Here is a 26,205-nt window from a genome sequence, read left to right on the forward strand (position 1 = left end):
GGTCCTAAAGCTACGCATTCTAATCCAGATTCACGTGAAGCGCAGCAAACGTCAAGCGGGTCTGTTGCGCTACAGAAGGCTCGCGGTGGGCGTGGTCTCGCGGAGGGGCGAGTCTCCTTTAACCAATAAGGAAGCTGCCCGGTGGGCAACCAGAAGCGAGTGGGCGCGGCACCGGAGGGCGGTGTCCCCCCCCAAGCGTGCGCTCCAGCCAATGGAAGGGCGCGGTGGGCGTGGCCAGAGGACGACGGAGCCTATTTAAACTCGCCGGGGCTCTGGCGCCGTCTTTTGCAGCAGCCATGGCCGGGCGTTGTCGCACCTCCAAAGGCGCGTTGTTGGCGCTGCGCGCAGCCCAGTCCTTCGTCTCGCGGAGCTGTCCGCGTTCTGCCACGGCCGCTGCTCCGGCGCCGGCACCTGCGGAGCAGCCTTTGGCTGACCCTGCCCAGCCGCCCCCAGCCTCATCCTCCGGTGCGCGCCTCCAGCAGCCGCCGACTCCGCTGCCTCCGCCCCCCGCGGTGGACTTCGCGGACGCGCAAGAGGCTTTCCGGAGCAAGAGCAGCGGCGAGCTGGCCCGGGGGCTCCTGGTGCTCGGCCTCTGCTCGCTCGAGCCGCTGGTGGAGCACGGCGACAAGGTGAGGAGGCGGTCGAGCGCGGGGCGCCGCGCAGGATACGCGCTCCGTTGCTTTCGCTTTCCTTTCATCTCTTTACAGTATTATTCATTTCTTTCTCCGCTCTATTTTCGTCAATTCCTTTCTTTTTCTCTTTCTTTCTTTTTCTCTCACCCTTTCCTTCCATTTCTGTTTCTCCTTTCTTTCTTTCTTTCTTTCCTTCCTTCCTTCCTTCTTTCCGTAGGAGCCAACTTCTAGGGACCGAGGTCCCTTCGGCCCCCCCCCCCATTAAATATCTGAAGGGGCTGTGCAACCCCAGAGATGGTGGGCATTGCCATTTAGCTAGTGTACATGTGCCACATCTTGTGATCGATTATACGGGGCGAGCCTTACCTGCTCCCCCCCCCCAATATTTTATTCAAGTTGTCACCCCTGCTTCCTTCTCCATCTTTTGTTCCCTTTCTCTCCTTCCCATTGCCGGCCACTCTCCTTGTGTGTGATGCCTCTCACACAAAGGCTGTTGCCATGAGAACCTGCTTGCCCTTTGATGCTCCATAAGGAATGGTAGGGTAGAGGGTAGGGAGACCGACAGTAGGTGGCGCCAGAGCCAATGGCAGGTAGAGCCCCCCTCGGGCTCCTTGTAAGTCAAAAGGCAGGTGGGGTGGTGGCAGCTGAGACTGGTGGGACAGCACCTGCATTTGCCCTACCAGAGCAGCCTCCAGTGACAAGTGTGGTATAGTGGAAGACCAGGGTTCAATTCCCCACTTGGCCATGAAGCTTAGGGTCTCAGCCTTCCCCTGTCAGCATAACCTACCTCACAGGGTTGTTGTGAAGATAAAATGAGGCGGGGGAGAACCATGTTTGCCGCCTTGAGCTCCTTGGAGAAAAAGGTGGGATACAGATGCAATAAGACGTGTCCCAAGTTGCCTTGTTAGAAGTGGGTAATGGGGAACAATAAAAACCCTGAATGTTGTAGGTTTATATTAAAATACATGTGTTTGTTCAAAGCATTTGCACCTTTCCTTTCAGTCACTGCCCCCACCCAACCCCATTGAGTGGCTTACAAATGCATAAAAGCTGTGATCTAAAAAGTCATGACACAAAAAGAAAAGTGGATGACAGAGGAGCACATGCAGACAGGGGCAGCAAATTCCTTGATTTCGCAATGTTATTTGAAAAAAAAAAAAAGTCCTGAAATTTTTTTTTTTTTTTTCCTTCCTGAGCAGTTGTGAAGTAATGCTATCTGCTCTTCCCCTGACCTATGTGCAAGTGAAAAAGCTAGATGGCTTGCATGTCAGTTTTTGTGAAAATAAATGCTCGTGGAAGCCGCCAACCCTGCTGTGGCTGCAGCCCCAATGACTCCTAGTATGCCTTCGAAAGCTTAGCAGGGCCCTTTTTAGAGCAAAGTTGCCTTTCTGCTTCCTGCTCCATTTTAACCTCCTGACTCTGCATCCTACAGCTGATGAGCTTCAGCCGGAAGCTGTTGGGCCAGTGGCTCTTTGAGAAGCTGATGAAACTGACCTTCTACGGGCAGTTTGTGGCCGGCGAGGACCAAGAGGCCATCAAGCCTCTCATCCGGCGCTACAGCGCCTGCGGCGTGGGCTCCGTGCTGGACTACAGCGTGGAAGAGGACCTGACCACCGAGGAGGCTGAGAAGAAGGAACTGGAGTGAGTGAGAGGCTGCTTTGTGGCGGCTCAGCTGGAGGGGTGTTTGTGTGTGGCTGGGCTCAAGCCACTTTCTATGTTGCAAGGAGAGCTTCCTTCCTTGGGCGAGTTGCATTGCATGAGAAGGAAATGTGAGAGGGAGGAGGCTGAGGACAGGCAAGCAGCGAGGTCTTGGCTTTGCATGAGAGAGATGTGTGTGTCCTTGGTTGGGGGGAAGAAGTGGCTTATGTAATTTCCAAGTGTTGACTTGCTTGCAAGGGATAGGTCAGCTGCTTTGCTCTGTCACCTTTGCTGAAAGATAGGAGTGGTTTTGGTGGGTGGTTTCCCCAGCTGCAGGCAGCTGCAACGGGTTGAAACTGCCCCACAGCAAGGAGGAGGACCGGTTTGGGAGGATGTTTAGCCGAAGACAGGCTGAGTGATGATGGAATCCAGGTGGTGTGCATGTTTGGGGCTGCCCAGGGGACAGTGCCGGAAGAGAGATCCACAAGTCAACTATTTCAGCAATGTGCAACGGCCAAGTTCATACCTACCCCTTTCTTCCTGCTCCCTTTCCTGTGCGTTGTCTCTCTCGGCAAACTTATCTTCCTTGCAAACATATCTCGAGGCTTCAGGCAGGGTGGAGAGGGAAATGAATACGCTTTGCGTGGATTGTTTTTGGAAACACGAGCCATGCCAAAGAGATGATTGACAGGAGAGCTTAAAACAGGGGTGTGCCGTAACTCGGTGATACGACATCTGCTCTGTGCATAGAAAGTCTCCCGTTCAGTCCCCGGCATCTCCAGGTTACAAGGCTAGACATGTCTCCTGCCTGAAACCTTGAGAGAGGGGCTGCCGGTCAGTGTAGGCAGTGCTGAGCTCAATGGATGAGTAGTCTGTACGGTGGTACTTTGGTTCTCAAACTTAATCCATTCCGGGAGTCTGTTTGACTCCTGAAACCATTTGAAAACCAAGGCACGGCTTCCGAAAAACATTCGCAAACCGGAACACTTCTGGGTTTGCGGTGTTCAGGAGCGGATTTGTTCAACAGCTAAGCCATTCGAGAACCAAGGTACCACTGTATAGCGGGTAAGAGCACTTGCTTAGTGTGCAAGTTCAATCCTTGCCATTCTCAGGTATGTTTGCTCAGTGCCTGAAACTAGAGCACAGCTTTCCGTACTTTTCAGATGTGCATCATTTTGCGACACAGCAATTCGGTTTTCCTAGCAAACCGGAGCTTAAACTTACCCCTTTCCAGCCCCGAGAGAAGCGCAGGGAGTGTTTGCATGACACGGCTACATGCTGCAGCCGACGCATAGTTTGGAAAGCTCTGGGCTGTCCCACAGAAGATGTTTTCTGATGCTCCCAGAGGGGAGGGCATAAACCAGTTGATTCAAATGGCAAGATAGGAGGCTGTCGTTCGGGATATTTTTCTGGCACCCAGAGCTGTGTGGCAGTGCAAAGGACTACCCTGGGCTCTCCTATAAACAGAGAGGTCGGGTGGCCACCTGTCAGGGATTCTTCAGCTGTGGTTCCCACCTTGCAAGGGCTTGGGCTTGGGGGGTCTCTTGGGGTCCCTACCAGCTCTATGAGGCTATGAACCCAGTTCCCATAGCTGTTTGGCAGGAGGCCATGGTGAAACCAAAGCTGCCTTTGCGTCACAAGGTGGATTGTTCTCTCTCTGCTTGGTACGCAATGTGCAACTTGGGGCTTGCCAAAAGGAGGGGAGGAAATCAAACACTCGGGCAGCGTGATTGGATGGGGGCAAGCCTCCCCTTCCCTTTGGTCTGCTGATGGGAAGGCGGGTCCCTTAAGCAAACAGAGCAGCTGCCTGTAACATGTGCAGAGGCTGCGTGAGAGCCCCTGCTGGGGAGCCTGTGGGGAGGGGAAAGGTTGCAGCTTTGGGGAAAGGCAAGTAAGAGGCAGCAGGAGAGGAGTTTATAAAATCATGCATGCCATGGAGGAATTGGATAGAGAAAAGCTTTTTCTCCCTCTCTAGAACCTGGACACCCGTAAGGAAGGTGAATCCTGAAATTGTAGAATTGGAAGGGACCCTGTGGGTCATCTAGTCCAACCCCCTGCAGTGCAGGAATCTTTCACCCAGTGTGGGACTCAAACCCACAACCCTAAGATTTCGAGTGTCATGCTCTACCAGCTGAGCTATCCCAGATTCAGGACAAATAAAAGTAAGGACTTCTTAATGCGCTGCATAGTTGAACTGCGGAACTCCCTGCCACAGGAGGCAGTGACGGCCACCAGCTTGTTGGCTTTAAGAGGATTGGACAAATTCAGGGATGCTGAGGTAATTGATGGCTACTGTGTCTGCTGCACAGTTTTTAAAATGGGGCATGGCATGGAGAGCACATAGGGATAAGTTTTTCTCCCTCTGTCCTTCCCATTCATCTCCACCTAAAATCCTTCCTGCTGGTCAGTATAGACCAGTGTTCCCCAAACTTTGGGCTCCAGCTGTTTTTTTTTACTACAGCTCCCATCATCCCTAGCTAGCAAGACCCAGTGGTCCAGGATGATGGGAATTGTAGTCCGAAACCAGCTGCAGGCCCAAGTTAGGGAAAAACTGAGGCAATTCTGAGACGGGCCAGTGGTATAAGGCTGCTTAGTGTCAGCTGCTGGGGAATGAACCCAAGACGTTTTGTGTTCAGAGTTTGTGCTCTTTCACGAAACTGCTCCATGTTGCCTTACTAAAGTTTGCTCTAAAATCTGCCTCCCTTCCTCTTCTCCCACCCTCCGAGATTCCCTTCTGCTTAGATACAAGCTTATGAGCACAGCCAGCCTCGCTAATCCTTGTCACAGGGGCAACTTTACAATAATGGAACAGGTCAGGTTTCTGCCGAGTGCTTGGGTTGCAAACTCCCTGTAAGGCAGGCTTCCATCCAGTGAACTTGAGTTCGCTGGTTCCTTTAACTCTTTCCTGCTGTTTCATAACTGCAGCCCCCCCCCCCCACACACACACACACTTCCTGTCGTTCTGGAATTCGTTCTGCAGAGCGGAAAAGCTGGCTGCGAGCACATGGAATCCCGGCCACTTGGGAACTTTTGTGCTTGAGCAAGCAGGAGAAAAGTTAAATGGGGATGGGGAAGAGTTGTCATTTTGTTTGCAAAGCCTAGATGAGTGCATCCCTGACCATGCTTGATTTTAGTGGGCTGTATCTAGCATTCTCTGTCCACAAATTGCACCATGGGGCAGCAGCGTTTAGAAACTGCACAGCAGAGGAGTTCAGTGCACAAACTGTGCAACAGCTGATTCTTATTGTGCAATCCTATAGCCTGGGCTATACGATTGCAACTCAAATGTAGCAGCTCAGAGCATGCTAGATTTGCATGTTGCTGATGACCTTGGTTAGGCACTTGTGGCTTCATCACTGACAGCAGCATGCTGGCTGCTCCCACACCAAGCCTGGAGTGTGTAAAGCCTGCCCGCACCCTCCCATACATGGCTTGGCTGGACTTGCTATTTGCAGTGACTCATCAGTCACCTGGGGCGAATCTGCAAAGAACAGGGGCGAGCACACTTCAGGCTTGCAGGATTTATTACGTTATTGTTTCATTAGAACCACAAGGTCCTCCAAGCACAAGTGGATGAGAAGTGATCTGAGAGCTGTGTACTCAGTCCCATCGTGCAAAAATCCACTCCTGGATTTCCCACCAAGCTGTGCCTGGCGTTCTCTGGTCCATGGGGTCACGAAGAGTCGGACACGACTAAACGACTAAACAACAAAAATTTAGAAAAGGGGTGAAGGAAGCCACCTTCTTGCTAATGTTCAATAGGCTTTCACCAGCCTAGCTCCCTCTGGATGCTGTCAGACTACAGTTCCCATCATCCCTGACCATCAGCCGTGCTGGCTGGGGCTGATGGGAACTGGAGTCCAACATCTGGAAGAGGCAGCAGATTAGCTGGGGGGAGGGAGGCTGCGTTTAAACAACTGGGTGTCAGAAATGTGCTGCAAGCCACACAGAGACCTACCATTTCCCTGCCTCTGGTTGCTGAAATAAGGCTTGTGTTCATCTTCTCGTTTCAGCTCCTGTACCTCTGCATTTGAGAAGGAGACTGGCAGTAAGTAAAGCAGCTTTCATGTTTCTAGTCCTTAGTGTTTGCCTTCTCTTCCTCCCCCTGCCACGTGTCTTGATTCTCCAGATCGCTCCCCCCTCTCCCCACCCCCCACCCCCTGGGGTCTTCATTAATGTGAATTTTTCCCATGGCAGAAAAATGGAACAACCTCGTTTTTGTATTTCCTTTGGGGTAGAGCAGGCATAGGCAAACTCGGCCCTCCAGATATTTTGGGACTACAACTCCCATCATCCCTAGCTAACATGACCAGTGGTCAGGGATGATGGGAATTGTAGTCTCAAAACATCTGGAAGGCCGGGTTTGCCTATGCCTGGTGTAGAGGAATCTCCTTTTAATTGGGCGACCCGAAGGCCAACGAAAACCACACAGCCATTTTATTTACTAAAATAAAGGTCTATCTAGCTAGGTAGTATCTGCACTGATTGGAAGAGGCAGCCCAGGACTTTTTGCCAAGTGGAGCAGCTATTCCGCCACCAAACGAAGGCCTTTCACTAGATTGAGTTGCACCATTTGTCTCTCGAGCTCAGCATCGTCTCCTCTGGTAGCATCTGTCCAGGGTTCAAGCAGGGAGTTTCTTCCCAGGCCTTGTTGTTGTTCTACTGCATCTTTTTCAATAGTATTTTTTGCACCATAACACTCACTTTTTTCCTCCTAGAAAGTAAGGGGAAATGTCTGTGCGTGTTATGGAGTGAATGCATACGGATGGCGGGGGGATCTGCTGCAGTCGTGAGCAGAGGATCCATGGTTCCCCTTCCTTCCCTCCTCCGTGGCTCGTTTTGAAACAGCAAAGCGGGAGAAGAGCCGCTGAGTGGGGAGGAGAGAGGGACAGAGAGCCTGCTTGCTTTAAAGGAGCAAAGTGGGAGAGGAGAGGAGCCTTCTCCTCTTATACCCCTCTTCTGCATTATTAACAGCATCCTTCTTCACCCACCCCACACATGCTCCTTGTCCCTTGAGTGCTTTTCCTTCCCTCCCCACTTAAAATGTGGTTACAAAGCATGGATCCACATGGATCCTGAGGATTTTTGCATTGGGCTACTCCAAACTCACCATCAGATCACATGTCTGTGGCCACAGCATGAACCACAAAAATCATACATCCACTGTTTCATTTAGAATATTTTTTTTCATGTTTTCCTCCTCTAAAAACTATGTGCGTGTTATGGTCGGGTGCGTGTTATAGAGCGAAAAATACGGTAACTCTAACTCCATCGTGCCTGCTACATTACAAGTGTTATTGCAATCCTGCTAATGTTTTCATCTGCTCACAGTGGTCTCCTTGAAATTTCCCCATTCTTTCTTGAAATTTTGGTGGTCTTGGTTCCTGAGCCTTTCTGGTCAGTTTTGCCATTTCAGCCTAGTCCAACAGCATCAAAGTGATTTCTTGGCAGCTGCTTCATTCCAGAAATTGTCCTAAGGTCCCAGTGTAGATTGCAGCAGAAAACACAGCTATACATCTATTTAAAACAACTAACAACCCTAAGACTAAGGGGGGGGGGGTGCTAGGAATGTATACCTCAAGTGTCAAAGAGGCCTAGAAAGGAACTGGTGCAGCTATTTTCAAACAGGGAGATATATGAAATCCAAATGGAACCCCGGTCTGTAATCCAGTGGCTGCATTTTGGACCAGCTGAAGTTTCCAAGTTGTCTTCAAGTGCAGCCCCACGTAGAGCTCATTGCAGTAGTCTACTTGCTCTCACTTCCTGTCCTGTCTCTCTCTCTCTTCCCCCCACCCCAGAACAAAGAGAGAAGCGCTACAGCGTGCACCGCAAGTTTGGCGACCGGCGGGACGGGGTCATCAGCGCCCGCACCTACTTCTATGCAGATGAAACCAAATGTGACCGGCACATGGACACCTTCCTGCGATGCATCGAGGCTTCTGGTAGGCAGGATAAGCCCCTCTGGGAAACAGTAACATAATAAATCATGCACCGACTCTTGCAGCAGCCTAGTTGGACAGCCAACGGGTTGCTTGGGGAAATGAGCCAGCAATCAAACTTGCTATATTATGGTGTAAACTCCACTTCATATCAGCCATGCTTGAGTACCTGTATGAGAGCCAAGGAGTTGATTTTTTTTACGTCACAGTAAACTGTGGTTTGCTCTTCCCAGTGAACGAGCAGTGTGTAAGCGCACATAGCTGAATCACACCTACCTTGCACCAGGAGCACCAAACAAGCCCTGGTTTAGGATGTAGTGATCAGATGGGATTACTGTGAGGAATTATAAAATATGCATCGAGCCATTGTGTCCACGATGAAAGCATGGCGTTGACTGGGTTCGATTCATTGACAATAGTTTCTGATCAAATCCCACAAGCTTCTGCATCTCTGATTTCTCTACACCTGACAGGCACGTATAAGCATTCTGAAACACAGGCCAGTTGCTTCATCAGGCATCCTCAGTGCATAGAATCATAGAATCATAGAGCTGGAAGAGACCACAAGGGCCATCGAGTCCAACCCCCTGCCAAGCAGGAAACACCATCAGAGCACTCCTGACATATGGTTGTCAAGCCTCTGCTTAAAGACCTCCAAAGAAGGAGACTCCACCACACTCTTTGGCAGCAAATTCCACTGTCAAACAGCTCTTACTGTCAGGAAGTTCTTCCTAATGTTTAGGTGGAATATTCTTTCTTGTAGTTTGGATCCAATGCTCCGTGTCCGCTTCTCTGGAGCAGCAGAAAACAACCTTTCTCCCTCCTCTATGTGACATCCTTTTATATATTTGAACATGGCTATCATATCACCCCTTAAGCCCCTCTTCTCCAGGCTAAACATGCCCAGCTCCCTTAGCCGTTCCTCATAAGGCATCGTTTCCAGGCCTTTGACCATTTTGGTTGCCCTCCTCTGGACACGTTCCAGTTTGTCAGTGTCCTCCTTGAACTGTGGTGCCCAGAACTGGACACAGTACTCCAGGTGAGGTCTGACCAGAGCAGAATACAGTGGCACTATTACTTTCCGTGATCTAGATGCATAAAGGTAGTAGGTTACTTTGATGTAGTTTGTTAATCTTAGGGCCAGGAAATAGTTTCACATGGAGGTGATAAAGATGCCTAATCTTTCCCTACCATCCTTTCTCTCCTGTTTATTGCTGTTTATGACCTCCAGAATTTCCTAGAAGCATTCCTCCTTGCTCCTTCTTTTATTTACTCTGAACTACATATGCATGCTCAAGTAGGAAATAAGTTTCTTTGTAGTTAGAAGAATTTCTTCTGATCTGATTTTTGTCCCACGTGGGGTTTTGAAATGCTCAGAGGAAATCTGATTGGTTCTTATGAACACTGTGTAAAAAGTTCTTTTGTGAATAAAACGATCTGGGCCTGAGGGGTGGAGAGAGGGATTATTATTGGCACCCCCTCCCAGAGTCTTGCTGGTCAAGCCTTGTGTGTATTCTGTTAATCAGAGTCCAATCCTTCCTTTGCTTTGGGAATGCCACATATAGGAGGCATGCAAACAGCTGAGATAGGGTTGCCTGTGGTCGCTCCAGCTGCAGCTGCCTTGGAGCCCCCAGAGAGCTGGCTAACGTTGAATGTGGCTCGCTGTCCACAAAACGGCTAGCCGCCTCTGCAATAAACACAGCATCTTAGTAATTGTGATACACAAAGCAGCCCAATGTGATGTCGTGGCTAAAAGCAGCCGATATGGACTTTGGATTTTAATCTCGGCCTGGCCTGGCCTACCTCTTAGGGTTGTTTTGAGGATGAAATGCAGGCTACCCCCACAGGGGGCTGCCTGCGTCTTCATGGAGGAAGGGGCAAAGAGGGTGACCATGCTTTGCCTTTTTTTGGCAGGTGGCAGTTCGGAAGACGGCTTTTCTGCCATTAAGCTGACAGCACTGGGGAGGCCTCAGTTCCTGGTAAGCAGAACCGACAAAATGTGCATGTGAAATTTTGCAGTTCCAATTTTTTCCCTGGAAAGGCCACATTGAAGATGCCGGCACATAAGTGACACGCTCCTCTCTCTCCCTCCCTCTTCTGCTCCTTTTTCCAGCTTCAGTTCTCAGAGGTGCTGGTGAAATGGAGGCGATTTTTCCACCAGCTGGCTGCCGAGCAGGGCAAGGTGGGTCTGGCTGCCCTGGAGACCAAGCTGGAGGTGGAGAAGCTGCAGGTGAGTTTTGGTGCTCTGGTGGGATGGTTGGGGGGGCAGCGGGGGCTGATGGAGTTTCTACCAGAGGACCCTGCCTCATTTCTCTGCGGTTAAAAAGGGGGCTGAGATCAGGGGCAGCATTTGGGCTCCAAAATCCAGCCTTCACTACTCCTCCGGAAAGGTACTAGGCCAGGCTTCCCCCAGCCCTGGTGCCTTGCAGATGTTGTTGGACTACAACTCCCATCAGCCCCCAGGCAGCACAGCCATTTTGGACTACAGCTCCCATCAGCCCCCAGCCGACTGTGCTTCTTCCATCAGCCCTGGCATCATGCAGCCATGTGAAGCTGGGGCTGGTGGGAATTGTAGTCCAAGACATCTAGAGGGCCTCAGGTTGCAGAAAAGACCTGTTCACGCTTGAACCTCTGATTCATCCATTTATTAGGTCAGTTGGTTAGAGTGTGGTGATGATAACGCCAAGGTTTCAGGTTCGATCGCCGTATGGGACAGCTACATATTCCTGCATTGCAGGGGGCTGGAGTAGATGATCTTCAGGGTTCCCTCCATCTCTACAGTTCTGTGATTCTATTGGCTGGGTTGATCAGGAAGCCCATCACTGGAGGATCCCAGGGCGGATACACACACACACACACACACACACACACACACACACACATACTCACACTTTTCAGGTTTGTACACTTCACCGATTTTACAATCAATTTGACATTTCAAAACTTGACTTCCTTCCCCCTCTTTCTGGGGCTCCTTAAATTTGTTTTTAATATCTTTTGCATATCCAAATTAACTTAATTTGCTCATTTTTTCATCTTTAAATATATACTCTTATGAAACTGCAGGTTATTACAATAATCCTGCCAATGTTCTTATCTGTTTACAATTTATCCGTAAATAGTCAATAAACCATTTTCATTCTTTTATAAAAAGTTTGTTACCTTGATTTCTTATTCTCCCGGTAAGCTTCACCATTTCTGCATAATCCATAAGTTTTTGTATCCATTCTTCCTTTGCTGGGATAAAGCATGCTCTCTTTGGCTTCAGACAAAGAGCAAACTTGAACCTGAAACAAGCTGAGGTCCCCTTACCTAGAGTAGATGGATTATTGATGCCTTATTAGTTCCAGTAGCAAAATCATACCTCCGTGTGTGGAAGCAGCATATCGCTGAAAACTTGATTATGGGAGGGTGTGAGGAGTTTTCAGCTGCCATGCGCCATCTGTAGTATTTTCCTGGAGGCGCCTGTTAGATAGAAACAAGAGCCTGAACTATAGTAAACCTTTGGGTGTGATTTGGTAGGGGGTTCATTCCTCTTCTGTAAAAGGAGCGGAGGGGGGAGGCAGGAGAGACTATTTCTGGAATTCACCCCTGGCTTTCACATTCCTGTCTTGGTGCGCAAAGCTGTGGTGAATCTCTGATGAAAGAGGGAGCTCTTCTGGGGCTCAGGAGATCTGCAGCAAAACCCTTCCGGCTCTCTTCTTTGTTCAAAGCCAACTTGGTTTTGAGAAGCTATGTCTGTTCCCTGCTCGAAAGTCCATACCTGCAAAGCCGCTCTTAGCACCATGTGCGAGGGAGAAGGTTTGAGGGGATGGTGAGGGGAGATAAATTTATGACGCAGGACTTGAGAGATGCTTGAATTATTTCCACCCCAGCTGGGTTGCTCAGTCAACCCACTGAAATTATCTTCAGTGGGTAACTGAGTAAGGCTGACATCAGACAGAACCTTGTAAGTTTCAGAAGTGGTGTCTTGTTTTCGTTTTTCCTCCTCCCTCCTCAATCCTTTTTCCTTTTGTGTTGTGTGTCTCTCTCTCTCCCCCCCCCCCCATGTTCCTCTTTTTTTAAACGATTGCAAGCCTGATTATGGGTCTTGTCAAGCTGTTCTGGAATCCCTTTGGGGGAGCGATAAACAGCATAACGATGTCTTAAATATTCATATTTAACCATTAAAATGGGTTCGTTTTGGTTTCTTGGCAGGAAGCACTGGCCAAGCTGGGGGTTGCCACTAAGGCGGAGAGTCAGCACTGGTTCACAGGCGAGAAGCTGGGCGTGTCAGGGTAAGCCCCCTCGCTTCTGAGTCCAAGGAACAAGACTATGGGGAGTGGCTTTGTAGAGCAGTGGGGAGGACAACACACATGTTGGGGAATCGGCTGGGCTGTTTCTGGGGCAGTGGGGAATGGCTGGCACATCTGGGGACATGAACACAAAGGGGTTAGAACGAATCTTGAAAATGTCAGCGCAAGGGTAGGGAACTACTGTATTTTTCATTCTGTAAGACGCACCAGACCATAAGACGCACCTAGTTTTTGGAGGAGGAAAACAAGAAAAAAAATATTCTGAATCTCAGAAGCCAGAACAACAAGAGGGATCGCTGCGCAGTGAAAGCAGCGATCCCTCTTGCTGTTCTGGCTTCTGGGATAGCTGCGCAGCCTGCATTCGCTCCTAAAGACAAACACACATTTCCCCTTACATTAGTACCTCGGGTTACATACGCTTCAGGTTACAGACTCTGCTAACCCAGAAATAGTGCTTCAGGTTAAGAACTTTGCTTCAGGATAAGAACAGGAATCATGCTCTGGTGGCGCAGCAGCAGCAGGAGGCCCCATTAGCTAAAGTGGTGCTTCAGGTTAAGAACAGTTTCAGGTTAAGAACGGGCCTCTGGAATGAATTAAGTACTTAACCTGAGGTACCACTGTACTTTTTAGGAGGGAAAAAGTGAGTCTTATAGAACAAAAAATAGGGTAATATAGAACATGCAGAGTTTCTTTCTATCATGTGGTCCATCCAGCTCAATATTGTCAACACTGACTGGCAGCAGCTCTCCAGGGAGTCTCATCCAGCCCTACCGAGAGATTCCAGGAATTGAACCTGCGACCTTCAGCATGCAAAGCTCTGCCACTGAGCCATGGTCCCCATGTGGACTTCCATGTGCTATCGGACACCAACTCGCATCTTCCCTGACTGTGTGCTATCAGTGCTGATAGGAGCTGAAGTCCATCAACATGTCAGGGTCCCTATAATTCCCTACCCTTGAATTTTAGGCCTTGCTTTTCTAGTGAAAATAAAGCCCTATCACATATGATGAATTCCAGCTGCAAAAATCCAGAGCCCTCCTTCCTTGAGGGTGGAGGCATCTTGGTGTCTGGGAAGGACACATCCCTGCATGAACTTCTGAGGTTGGGTGAGGCTCCTGTTCCCCATTCTGGCCACAGTGGGTTGTAGCTCAGGTACAGAGCCACCGCCTTGCATGCAGAAGGTCCCAGGTTCTATCCCCAGGTAAGGCTGGAAGATTTTTTTCCTGCCTGAAAAAATCTCTGCACAGACACTGCTGCCTGTCAGAGTGGACAGTACTGAACTAGGTGGCCCCAATGGACTGACACTTAAGGTCCAGCTTCCTATGTCTTCAGAGAAGGACCATAACTTGGAGGTAGAGCATTGGTTTTGTGTGTCTAGCAAAGACTCCTTGTGTGAAAATCTGGAGAGCTGCTGCCAGTCAGTGTGGGCGACACTAATCTAGATGGACCAATAGTCTGGCACTGAGGTCCAGCTCTGAGGACCTTCTGGTGGCTCCCTCACTGTGAAAAGCGAAGTTACAGGGAACTAGGCAGAGGGCCTTCTCAGTAGTGGCTCCCACCCTGTGGAACGCCCTCCCATCAAATGTCAAGGAAATAAACAACTATCTGACTTTTAGAAGACATCTGAAGACAGCTCTGTTTAGGGAAGTTTTAATGTTTGATGAATTGTTGTACAGTGGTACCTCGGGTTAAGTACTTAATTCGTTCCGGAGGTCTGTTCTTAACCTGAAACTGTTCTTAACCTGAAGCACCACTTTAGCTAATGGGGCCTCCTGCTGCTGCTGCACCGCCGGAACACGATTTCTGTTCTCATCCTTAAGCAAAGTTCTTAACCTGAAGCACTATTTCTGGGTTAGCAGAGTCTGTAACCTGAAGCGTATGTAACCCGAGGTACCACTGTATTTTAATATTTTGCTGGAAGCTGCCCAGAGTGGCTGGGGCTACCCAGTCAGATGGACTGCATGTAATTAATAAAATTATTGTTAAGTTACCTGCCTGCCCAAAGCCTGGTCGTGCAACAGTTTCCTTCTCTTTCTTCCCTTCACCCCCAGAACAGTGGACCTGCTCGACTGGAACAGCCTAATTGATTCCCGGACGGAGATCTCCAAACTCTTGCTTACTCCAAACATTAAGGTAAATGGCTTGCAAGGAGGGGCAGCGGGGGGACATACATAGGTCCCTAAAGGTAAAGGGCCCCCTGACCATTAGGTCCAGTCGTGGCCAACTCTGGGGTTGCGACGCTCATCTCGCTTTATTGGCCGAGGGAGCCAGCGTACAGCTTCCGGGTCATGTGGCCAGCATGACTAAGCCACTTCTGGCAAACCAGAGCAGCACACGGAAACGCCGTTTACCTTCCTGCTGGAACGGTACCTATTTATCTACTTGCACTTTGACGTGCTTTCGAACTTCTAGGTTGGCAGGAGCAGGGACCGAGCAACGGGAGCCCACCCCGTCGTGGGGATTCGAACCACCAACCTTCTGATCAGCAAGTCCTAGGCTCTGTGGTTTAACTCACAGCACCACCTGCGTCCCATGGTCCCTTAGGGTGCTGGAAAAAGTAACCCTTCCTGTCATCTTCCCCACTACCAAAAATGAAGCAGCAAGATCCTTGGGGCACATGAAATGATTGACAGAGTTGGAGCATCTCCCGCTCTGAGGAAAGGTTGCGGTGTTTGGGGAATTCTCCCAAACTTGGGTCTTCAGCTGTTTTTGAACTACAGTTCCCATCATCCCTGACAGCTGGTCCTGCTAGCTAGGGATGCTGGGAGTTGTAGTCCAAAAACAGCTGGAGACCCAAGTTTGGGAATAGCTGGTTTAGAGAAAAGGCAAGGAAGAGGCAACATGATAGAGGCAAACATATAATGTATGGCACAGAGGAAGTGGATAGAGAAAAGGTTTTTCTGTGTTTTAATTTGTTTGAAGCCACCCAGAGTGGCTAGGGTAACCCAGATGGGTGGTATATAAATTATTATTTTGGACTCCAGCTTCTGTCAGTCCTTATCATCATATGCCATAAGTGGCTGAGGCTTTATCCAAAGTAGCTGAGGACCAGTTGGTTGGCCAAGGCTGCACTAGATCTGCCTATGCATGTTAACAGTCATCCAGTTTCTATATCACCAGCTGTGCCTTAATCTCTCCTCTCCAGCCTAGGGAGAAACCAGGCTGGGTAGCAGCTATCTGCAGCAGGGCTGATCCCAGAGGTGGTGCCTGGCTGGCACCCTCTTTTGGCTGCAAAGCACATTAATCAGTTCCGTAAAGGTAAAGGGACCCCTGACCATCAGGTCCAGTCATGGCCGACTCTGGGATTGCGGTGCTCATCTCGCTTTATTGGCCAAGCTTCCGGGTCATGTGGCCAGCATGACGAAGCCGCTTCTGGCAAACCAGAGCAGCACACAGAAATGCCGTTTACCTTCCTGCCGGAGCAGTACCTATTTATCTACTTGCACTTTGATGTGCTTTCGAACTGCTAGGTTGGCAGCAGCAGGGACCGAGCAACGGGAGCTCACCCCGTCGCGGGGATCCGAACCGCCGACCTTCTGATCGGCAAGCCCTAGGCTCTGGTTTATTATTGCTATTGTCTTTGATATATTAATCACCTTCTGAACCACCATTTTAAAGTGATCTACACATAGGATAATTTTTAAAAGACAAAAACAGCAAATAATTTGAAAGCAAGACAAAAACCCTAACAAGTTGAACGCTTGTAGACCCGTTTATTCAGCTGGGAAATCCTGTTGAATCAAGTCTTCAGTTGCATCTGGAAAGTGCAGATAGTTATGAAATTACCTATGGGATGTTGTTAATAATAATAATAAATTTATGTATTATTTATATGCCATCCATTTGACTGGGTTGCCCCAGTCACTCTGTGGCTTCCAGCAAATTACAATACCCCTTTTCTCTTTTATTTAGTACTACTACAGTTGTACCTTGGAAGGCAATTGCGGCTTCTGATTGGCTGCAGGAAGCTCCTGCAGCCAATTAGAAGCTGTGGAAGCCCCATCAGACATTCGGGTTTCAAAAGAATGTTCACAAACTGCAACAATCATTTCCAGGTTTGTGGCATTTGGGAGCCAAAACATCTGAGTTCCAGGGAGTTTGGGATCCAAGGTACAACTGTGCTAAATATTTTATTAATAATAATGCATACATACTGCTGTCTCTCAATACTTCAGGGTGGTGTACAGGATCATAAAGACATTTAAAAGCAATGCAAAGCAGTCCCAAAATTAAATTGGCTACTCGGGGGAGATTTTAAACAACTGCATTAAAAAATCTTCAAGAGATGCAAGCAAGGAGCGTGCCTTTGCTAAGAGAGTGTTCCACAACACTGGACTGGCAAAACCAGATACCCAACTTGTGGCCGAGACCAGCCAGGCCTTTGTAACACAGGGAGCAACTAGCTATGTTGTTCCAGATCATCTCCGTGATCAAGCTGGGATATACAAGGGTTCCTTAGGGTATCCTGGATCCAATAAATTTTGCTATATGATTGCATCTTACACTCATTTAACCTGACCAATTTCAGCCTTGCACAGTTGTAATTGCACAGATTAATCCCACACAAGGTGGAGCATTTAAAAGCTCTTTGGGTTTTCCAACGGTTTGAGTATACGTGTTTTCCCTTCCAGCGCTACAATTCTATGAATCCTGATATCTTTTTTAAAAATTGCTTTATTCAGAACCTTGAGGATCTTAAGTCAGTGGCAGAGTGATTTGCTGCCATGTAGAATCCTCTTTCTGTGGGTACAATGAGAGACCCTTGCCCTTCCACCACCCCCCCCCCAAAAAAAATCTGCCCCACATCCTCAGTGTCTTCCTTTCTTCCAGACAGGGCAGCTGGAGCCACTTCTCTCTCGCTTCACTGAGGAGGAAGAGCGCCAAATGAAGCGAATGCTGCAAAGGATGGACGTTCTCGCCAAGGTAAGAATTTGGGGAGGGTTTTTCATTGCTGTCTTCTCTTCTTCCTGGGTCTGCGAGAGAGAGAGAGAGAGAGAGAGAGAGAGAGAGAGAGAGATGGGCTGTTTGGGTGAGGTGGAGAAGCTGGCGCCCATTAAAAATAGCACACGGCCCACAAAAATGGAAAGATGAAGTAGTTCCCGCCAAAGAAGAATGGATAGGTAAAGGACTATGCTGAAATCAGCCAAGTTAACAGCTAGTGTGGTGTAGTGGTTAAGAGCGGTGGACTCGTATTCTGGTGAACTGGGTTCGCTTCCCCGCTCCTCCACATGCAGCTGCTGGGTGACCTTGGGCCAGTCACACTTCTTTGAAGTCTCTCAGTCCCACTCACCTCACAGAGTGTTTGCTGTGGGGGAGGAAGGGAAAGGAGAATGTAAGCCGCTTTGAGACTCCTTTGGGTAGTGATAAAGCGGGACATCAAATCCAAACTCTTCTAAAATAAGAGAACTTAACGGCGATTGCTTTATGGAAGAATGGAAGCCTTTAGCAGCCTGTTTAAATATTACAGGATGATGAATTCACGAACAGGATTTGAACTAGCGGCGACAGAAGGAATGAGAGATTGTTGTGTTGTTACGATATAAAAGAGGAAAGATAGGGTGTAGTAAGCAGGAGGAATTAAAAAAAAACACCGTGGAAAATGGAATGGGAAGTCGACAAAATGAAAGAAAAAATTACGATGTCTGTGTGAAGTTTTTGGAAATTTAATTATACATATATACACACACACACACATCTATCAATCTACAGTGGTACCTCGGGTTACATACGCTTCAGGTTACAGATTCTGCTAACCCAGAAATATTACCTCGGGTTAAGAACTTTGCTTCAGGATGAGAACAGAAATCGTGCAGCGGCAGCAGGAGGCCCCATTAGCTAAAGTGGTGCTTCAGGTTAAGATTAGTTTCAGGTTAAGAACAGACCTCCAGAATGAATTAAGTTCTTAACCCGAGGTCCACTGTATTTATCTATCTAATAGCATGTGGCCCCAGAAATTTGCTCAGAAGGGGAATGCGGCCCCGGGCCAGAAAGGTTCCACCATCTCTGACAGTGGCTTTGGTTAGGTAGCAGAAAACCGACCTCTGGCGATGTCCTCTGTGCTGCTGTGACTCACTCCACCGCCTTGCTTGCTTCCAGAAAGCCGTAGAGACGGGCGTGAGGCTGATGGTGGATGCTGAGCAGACCTACTTCCAGCCAGCCATCAGCCGCCTCACCCTGGAGATGCAGCGGAAGTTCAACCGGGAGAGAGCCTCCGTCTTCAACACCTACCAGTGCTACTTGAAGGTGAGGCGCCAGGCCAGGAGTGGGTTTGAGGGGGCTTGCTCTTGCACACACAACATGGTTGGGGGTGGGCATCCTCAGGATCCGTGCGAGGTTGCTGCTGATGCAGGAGATTCTGTGCAGCAGACCCTGAAACTCTGAAGAGCCGCTGCCAGTCTGTGTAGGCGACACTAGGGTAGAGGGACCCAATGGCCTGACTCAGTTTAAAGGAGCTTTGTTCTTTGATTGGGAACCATGAGGACCAGAATCTTAGCTCAGTGGTTGAGCACCTGCTTTGCATGCAGATGGTCCCGGGTTCAATCCCCAGCCTGAAACCTTGGGAGAGCTGCTGCCAGTCAGTGTGGGCAATACTGAATGTACTGATTGTAGGCAAAGTGGTTGGTCTGACTCAACGTCAGGCATCTTCTCTGTATTGCCTCCCTGTGAGCAGGATGCTTACGACACGGTGACGGTGGACGTGGAGCTCTCACGCCGGGAAGGCTGGCACTTTGGTGCCAAGCTGGTGAGAGGCGCCTACATGGAGCAGGAGCGCAGCCGGGCAGCAGAAGTGGGCTATGAGGATCCAATCAATCCGACTTACCAAGCGACCAGCGAGATGTACCACAGGTGGGCCTGTTGCTCAGAGGCAGAGGATTTGCCGTTCCAATGCTCGCTTTCCTCTTCCGTCCACAATCCTTTTTCCTTTTATGCTTTGCTTATTATTTTGTTCATTCCCCACTGGCGTCTCCAACTGAAGCTGGGCATATCATCTGCCTGAAACCCCAGAGAGCTGCTGCTAGTCAGTGTAGACAGTACGGGGCTAGATGAATCTGAGTCAGTATAAGGCAGTTTCCTATTTGATTCAGCTCTTTTTTGAACCATGTGGACTAGAATCTTATTTTTAGGGAAAGGGCTGAGGCTCAGCGGTAGAGCACCAACTTTGCATGCAGGCAGCCCTAGGTTTCGGGACGCAGGTGGCGCTGTGGGTTAAAGCCTCAGCGCCTAGGGCTTGCCGATCGAAAGGTCGGCGGTTCGAATCCCTGTGGCGGGGTGCGCTCCCGCTGCTCGGTCCCAGCGCCTGCCAACCTAGCAGTTCGAAAGCACCTCCGGGTGCAAGTAGATAAATAGGGACCGCTTACCAGCGGGAAGGTAAACGGCGTTTCCGTGTGCGGCTCTGGCTCTGGCTCTGGCTCTGGCTCTGGCCAGAGCAGCGATGTCACGCTGGCCACGTGACCCGGAAGTGTCTCCGGACAGCGCTGGCCCCTGGCCTCTTAAGTGAGATGGGCGCACAACCCCAGAGTCTGTCAAGACTGGCCCGTACGGGCAGGGGTACCTTTACCTTTACCTTTAGCCCTAGGTTCAGTCTCAAATGGCGCCTCCAGGTTGGGCTGGGAATGTCTCCTCCCTGTAGCTCTGGAGAGCCACTGCCAGCCAGTGCAGGCAGTACTGAACTAGATGTACCCCAACGGTCTGTGGAAATGCAGCTTCTGGTGTTCCTGTGACGTGCATCTTCAGATTTTTGAGAGCCACAGGAGGGAAAAGGCAGGCTTATGAGCAATGGCATGATTCCCAATCCCCTCTTGCAGGGGGGTTGGACTAGATGACCCTTGGGGTTCCCTTCCAACTCCACAATACTGTGATTCTTTGCAGATGCCTGGATTACATCCTCGAGGAGATCCGGCACAGCCGTAAGGCCAACGTGATGGTGGCTTCCCACAACAAAGACACAGTCAAGTTCACACTTCGCAGGTACTGGGGATTGGGGGGGGCACACACATTGTAGCCCCTGTGCCTCTTGGCAGCTGGGTGCCTCCCAGGCCAGCAAAGCCTCTTGAAGGGGCAGCCTTTTGCATAGACCTTAATTGCCCCTCTTCCCTTCCCTTATGCAGGATGGCAGATCTCAGAATCCACCCTTCAGAGAACAAGATCTACTTTGGGCAGCTGCTGGGCATGTGTGACCAAATCACCTTCCCTCTTGGTAAGTGAGCATGTGTGTATTCACGGACCCCCAAGTTAGAGAACTGTCACTGTGAACCAAGGTTCCCCTAAACCAGAGCTTTTTTTCAGCCGGAACTCACCAGAACCGAGTTCCGGCACCTTTCAGGCAGGTGCCACTGCCATTATTTCTACATTAAAGTCATACCTCAGAAGTCAAACAGAATCCGTTCCAGAAGTCTGTTCGACTTCCAAGATGTTCAAAAACCAAAGCACGGCTTCTGACTGGCTGCAGAAAGCTCCTGCAGCCAATCGGAAGCCCCGTCAGACATTCGGCTTCCAAAAGAACGTTCGAAAACCGGAACACTCACTTCCAGGTTTCGATAGTTCAGGAGCTGGAATGTTTGACTGCCAAGGCATTCGGGAGCCCAAGGTGCAACTGTATTTCTTGTATATCATTTCTGGTAGATCAGCTGCTTCTTTGAATTGTACTGTGAAAACTTCAATACAGTGGTACCTCGGGTTACATACGCTTCAGGTTACAGACTCCACTAACCCAGAAATAGTACCTTGTGTTAAGAACTTTGCTTCAGGATGAAAACAGAAATCGCACAGTGGCGGCACAGCAGCAGTGGGAGGCCCCATTAGCTAAAGTGGTACCTCAGGTTAAGAACAGTTTCAGGTTAAGAAAGGACCTCCAGAACGAATTAAGTTCCTAACCTGAGGTACCACTGTATTTTTTTCTCTCCAAGAAATGGAGGGAATGAGCAAACTACCAACTTAAAAAAATAATAATTGAAAAAATAGAGTTTACACACATAACTTTGCAAACCCCTGATACCCAGCCTGTGGGGCAAAAGTCTGGCAAGCCTGATGAGGCTGGCAGGATGCCAGTTCCACACCCTTGCCTTAAGCATAGAATGCAGCGTTCCTGAAGCTCTGTTTGTCCTCGAATCTGCTCATCCAGCACTGTGGATGGGCCTGTACTCAGGTCTTGTGCCTGCACCAACTCTCATTCTTTTGTTCTTCAGGTCAGGCGGGGTACCCTGTGTACAAGTACGTTCCTTACGGGCCGGTCAACGAAGTCCTCCCTTACCTTTCCCGGAGAGCCCAGGAGAATCAAGGCTTCATGGCAAGAGCCAAGGAGGAGCAGGGCCTGCTCTGGATGGAGCTGAAGAGGCGGCTGTTTGCAGGAACCCTTCTCTCCACCCCAGCTTTGCCGTAGACTTGCCTTCCGAGTCCCACTTCCTTAGGGAGGTGGGTTAGGGTAGAACCGTTGGTGCAAAGGTGTCCCGGCGGGGCAAAAAAGGCTTGAAAGTATCCAATGCCATTTTGCCGTTCTTTAAAAAAAAAACAATGTGACTGTGCTGTCCCAGTTGGCAGTGGACCATACAGCAGTCCAAGTGTGTTGTATGCTGGGATTGTATATGAGAGGAGCAGGTGAACTTTGTAGAGTGGGAAGGGAACCCCCTTTGTCATGCAGGTATTGAAGTTTCTGTTCTGGCACCAAGGTGCCCTGCCTTTTGCCCTTTGATGGATTGAGAGTGTTTACGTGTATGTGGGAATGTAGGGAGGTAAGAAGGGTCAGCTGAGTACCACTCGCCACTTCTGGGTTAACCGTAGGCTCTGTAGTACCTAAGATGGAGATGGCTGTCGCTCAATAAAATTAACTCGACTAAAGTTTCTTTGGTCTGTTGCAATGTTAACATTGTGGGCGTTGGTGGGGAAAGGACTCCCAGCCCTCCTGAATGTGAGCCCAAGCTTTGACAGGGCTGGTGTGCAAATCCAGTCTCACACACATCCCTGTCTCCATGCCTCTGTACAGCAGTTCCAGAGCATGGGCAGAAAGCAGCAGAATAGCTGGATGTGTGGACTGCAATTCCTGTGCTGGGTTCAAAGAGGTACACACGGAGGCAGCAGAGTTCATCAGTAATAGTTTAGGTAAAAGGTAAAGGACCCCGGGATGGTTAAATCCAGTCAAAGGCGACTATGGGGTTGCGGCACTCATCTCGCTTTCAGGCCGAGGGAGCTAGTGTTTGTCCACAGACAGATTTCTAAGTCATATGGCCAGCATGACTAAACTACTTCTTGTGCAACGGAACACCGTGATGGAAACCAGAGCGCATGGAAACACCATTTACGTTCCTGCCACAGTGGTGCCTATTTATCTACTTACACTGGTGTGCTTTCAAACTGCTAGGTTGGCAGGAGCTGGGACAGAGCAACGGGAGCTCACACCATCGCGGGGATTCAAACCACTGACCTTCTGATCAGCATGCCCTAGGCTCAGTGGTTTAGACCACAGCGCCACCCGCATCCCTGTAGTAATAGTCCTATTACTATAAGCGTAAAAGGTCTTACTGGATCTTCCCAGTAAGGTACAAAACCTCAACTCAAGAGCGCACCCTGCTACAAGAGTAAAACATGATAGACATAGAAAAGAATACAGAACTGCTCAGTGGTAGATTACCTTGCCTCTGAGCATTGACCTTGAGTCTCACAGACTAAGCAGATAAACAGTGGCTGCAAGCATTTTTTGAGAAAGTTTTGCATCCATAAAACTCAAACCTCAACAGGTTTATCCCAGGAGAACCACGGCAATCAGTGGCTACTAGTCACAGTCACTATATTCTGCCTGTACTGTCGGTGTGCAGTAAAGGCTGGTTGGGAATCTCAAGTGGAGAAAGCACTTTTGTACTTATGGACATAAGAAGAGACTGCTGGATCAGGCTAATGGCTCATCTAGTCCAGCATCCTGTTCTCACAGTGGCCAAGCAGATCCCTGTGGGAAACCCACAAGCAAGGCTTGAGCACAACTGTCCCCACTCCTGCAGTTTCCAGCAACTGGTGTGCAGAAGCATTGCTGCCTCACAGCTGTTTTGCTTGCGGGAGTTCTATAATAGGCTTCTGGCTGGCTACTCTGAGAATAGGATGCTGAACTGAACAGACCTCCTTTGCCCTAATCCAGCAAGGCTTTTCTGATACACTTATGGGGATGGGTGCAGCATGGGCCTCTTACTCCTGCCAGCAGGTGTCTCTCCCACCCATTGCCTCTCTGAGGCCTCTGGCACACTGAGCGAGCTTCCAGATTTGCAAGCAGGGTGAGGTTGGCTTAATATTGCAAACAAGTCATTGTCAACAGTTGTGGTTTCACCTGGCAGAAATGGGATAAATGTGAAGGGGGGGCATGCTGAAATATCAGTTTGCATTTCACTGCCATTGTGGGGAAGCTGCAAAATAAAAACTCTTGTACCTTGTATCCAGCATGTGTGCTATGGCTGCATCCTGTGGGAGTGAGTTCCATAGTTTCACTAGGTGGTATGTGAAGTACTTTGTTTTGCCTGTTCCACTGTTGAGTTTCCTTGAATGCTCCTGAGTTCTTGGTATCTAGTGGTCTAATGTGCTGGAATTTGCCAACATTTGTACACACACACAACACCTGAAAGGGGGAGGGAAGTACTCAAAAGGACAAGCAGAATACTGAGAACTTGAGGAGCCAGAGTGGTTAATTCTCAGGCTAGAAGCTGGGATACCAGAGTTTGAATCCCACTTGGCCATGAAGCTCAATGGATGACTTTGGGCCAATCACTCACTCTCAACTTATCCTACCTCGCAGGATTGGTGTGAGCATAAAGTGAGGGTAAAGATAAAGGACCCCTGTCAAAGGCGACTGGGGTTGCAGCGCTCATCTCACTTTCAGGCTGAGGGAGCCGGTGTTTGTCGACAGACAGCTAAAAAAGCCAATGCAATTCTGGGCTGCATCAATACGAGTATAGCATCTAGATCAAGGGAAGTAATAGTGCCACTGTATTCTGCTCTGGTCAGACCTCATCTGGAGTACTGTGTCCAGTTCTGGGCACCACAGTTCAAGAAGGACACTGACAAACTGGAACGTGTCCAGAGGAGGGCAACCAAAACGGTCAAAGGCCTGGAAACGATGCCTTATGAGGAACGGCTAAGGGAGCTGGGCATGTTTAGCCTGGAGAAGAGGAGGTTAAGGGGTGATATGATGTTGTTGTTGTTGTTTAGTCGTTTAGTCGTGTCCGACTCTTCGTGACCCCATGGACCAGAGAACGCCAGGCACTCCTGTCCTCCACTGCCCCCCGCAGCTTGGTCAGACTCATGCTGGTAACCTCGAAAACACTATCCAACCATCTCGTCCTCTGTCGCCCCCTTCTCCTTGTGCCCTCTATCTTTCCCAACATCAGGGTCTTCTCCAGGGAGTCTTCTCTTCTCATGAGGTGGCCAAAGTACTGGAGCCTCAGCTTCACAATCTGTCCTTCCAGTGAGCACTCAGGGCTGATTTCCTTCAGAATGGAGAGGTTTGATCTTCTTGCAGTCCATGGGACTCTCAAGAGTCTCCTCCAGCACCATAATTCAAAAGCATCAATTCTTCGGCGATCAGCCTTCTTTATGGTCCAGCTCTCACTTCCATACATTACTACTGGGAAAACCATAGCTTTAACTATACGGACCTTTGTTGGCAAGGTGATGTCTCTACTTCTCAAGATGCTGTCTAGGCCTGTCATTGCCCTTCTCCCAAGAAGCAGGCGTCTTTTAATGTCACCATCTGCAGTGATCATGGAGCCCAAGAAAGTAAAATCTCTCACTGCCTCCATTTCTTCCCCTTCTATTTGCCAGGAGGTGATGGGACCAGTAGCCATGATCTTCGTTTTTTTGATGTTGAGCTTCAGACCATATTTTGCACTCTCCTCTTTCACCCTCAATAAAAGGTTCTTTAATTCCTCCTCACTTTCTGCCATCAAGGTTGTGTCATCTGCATATCTGAGGTTGTTGATATTTCTTCCGGCAATCTTAATTCCGGCTAGGGATTCATCCAGCCCAGCCTTTCGCATGATGAATTCTGCATATAAGTTAAATAAGCAGGGAGACAAAATGCAGCCTTGTCGTACTCCTTTCCCAATTTTGAACCAGTCAGTTGTTCCATATCCAGTTCTAACTGTAGCTTCTTGTCCCACATAGAGATTTCTCAGGAGACAGATGAGGTGATCAGGCACTCCCATTTCTTTAAGAACTTGCCATAGTTTGCCATGGTCGACACAGTCAAAGGCTTTTGCATAGTCAATGAAGCAGAAGTAAATGTCTTTCTGGAACTCTCTAGCTTTCTCCATAATCCAGCGCATGTTTGCAATTTGGTCTCTGGTTCCTCTGCCTCTTCTAAATCCAGCTTGCACTTCTGGGAGTTCTCGGTCCACATACTGCTTGAGCCTTCCTTGTAGAATTTTAAGCATAACCTTGCTAGCGTGAGAAATTAGTGCAATTGTGTGATAGTTGGAGCATTCTTTGGCACTGCCCTTCTTTGGGATTGGGATGTAGACTGATCTTCTCCAATCTTTTCCAAACTTGCTGGCATATTGAGTGTAGCACCTTAACAGCATCATCTTTTAAAATTTTAAATAGTTCAGCTGGAATACCATCACTTCCACTGGCCTTGTTATTTGCAGTGCTTTCTAAGGCCCATTTGACTTCACTCTCCAGGATGTCTGGCTCAAGGTCAGCAACCACACTACCTGAGGTATATGAGAC

General features: G+C 49.2%; 1 protein-coding gene across 1 annotated transcript; it reads left to right on the forward strand.

Moving 5' to 3' along the window:
- Nucleotides 1-275: 275 nt before the first annotated feature.
- Nucleotides 276-22,338, forward strand: PRODH (proline dehydrogenase 1). The gene is made up of 14 exons (XM_079956759.1): nt 276-629; nt 2,065-2,273; nt 6,284-6,318; nt 8,069-8,212; nt 10,124-10,188; nt 10,323-10,439; nt 12,407-12,486; nt 14,556-14,637; nt 17,335-17,427; nt 18,601-18,747; nt 19,175-19,350; nt 20,374-20,472; nt 20,613-20,701; nt 21,690-22,338. The coding sequence occupies exons 1-14, from the start codon at nt 297-299 to the stop codon at nt 21,881-21,883; spliced, it is 1,863 nt and encodes a 620-aa protein (XP_079812885.1). The 5' UTR covers nt 276-296; the 3' UTR covers nt 21,884-22,338.
- Nucleotides 22,339-26,205: the final 3,867 nt, after the last annotated feature.

The sequence above is a fragment of the Podarcis cretensis genome (genome assembly GCF_951804945.1).
Source record: "Podarcis cretensis genome assembly, chromosome: 16".
NCBI classification, from domain to species: domain Eukaryota; kingdom Metazoa; phylum Chordata; class Lepidosauria; order Squamata; family Lacertidae; genus Podarcis; species Podarcis cretensis.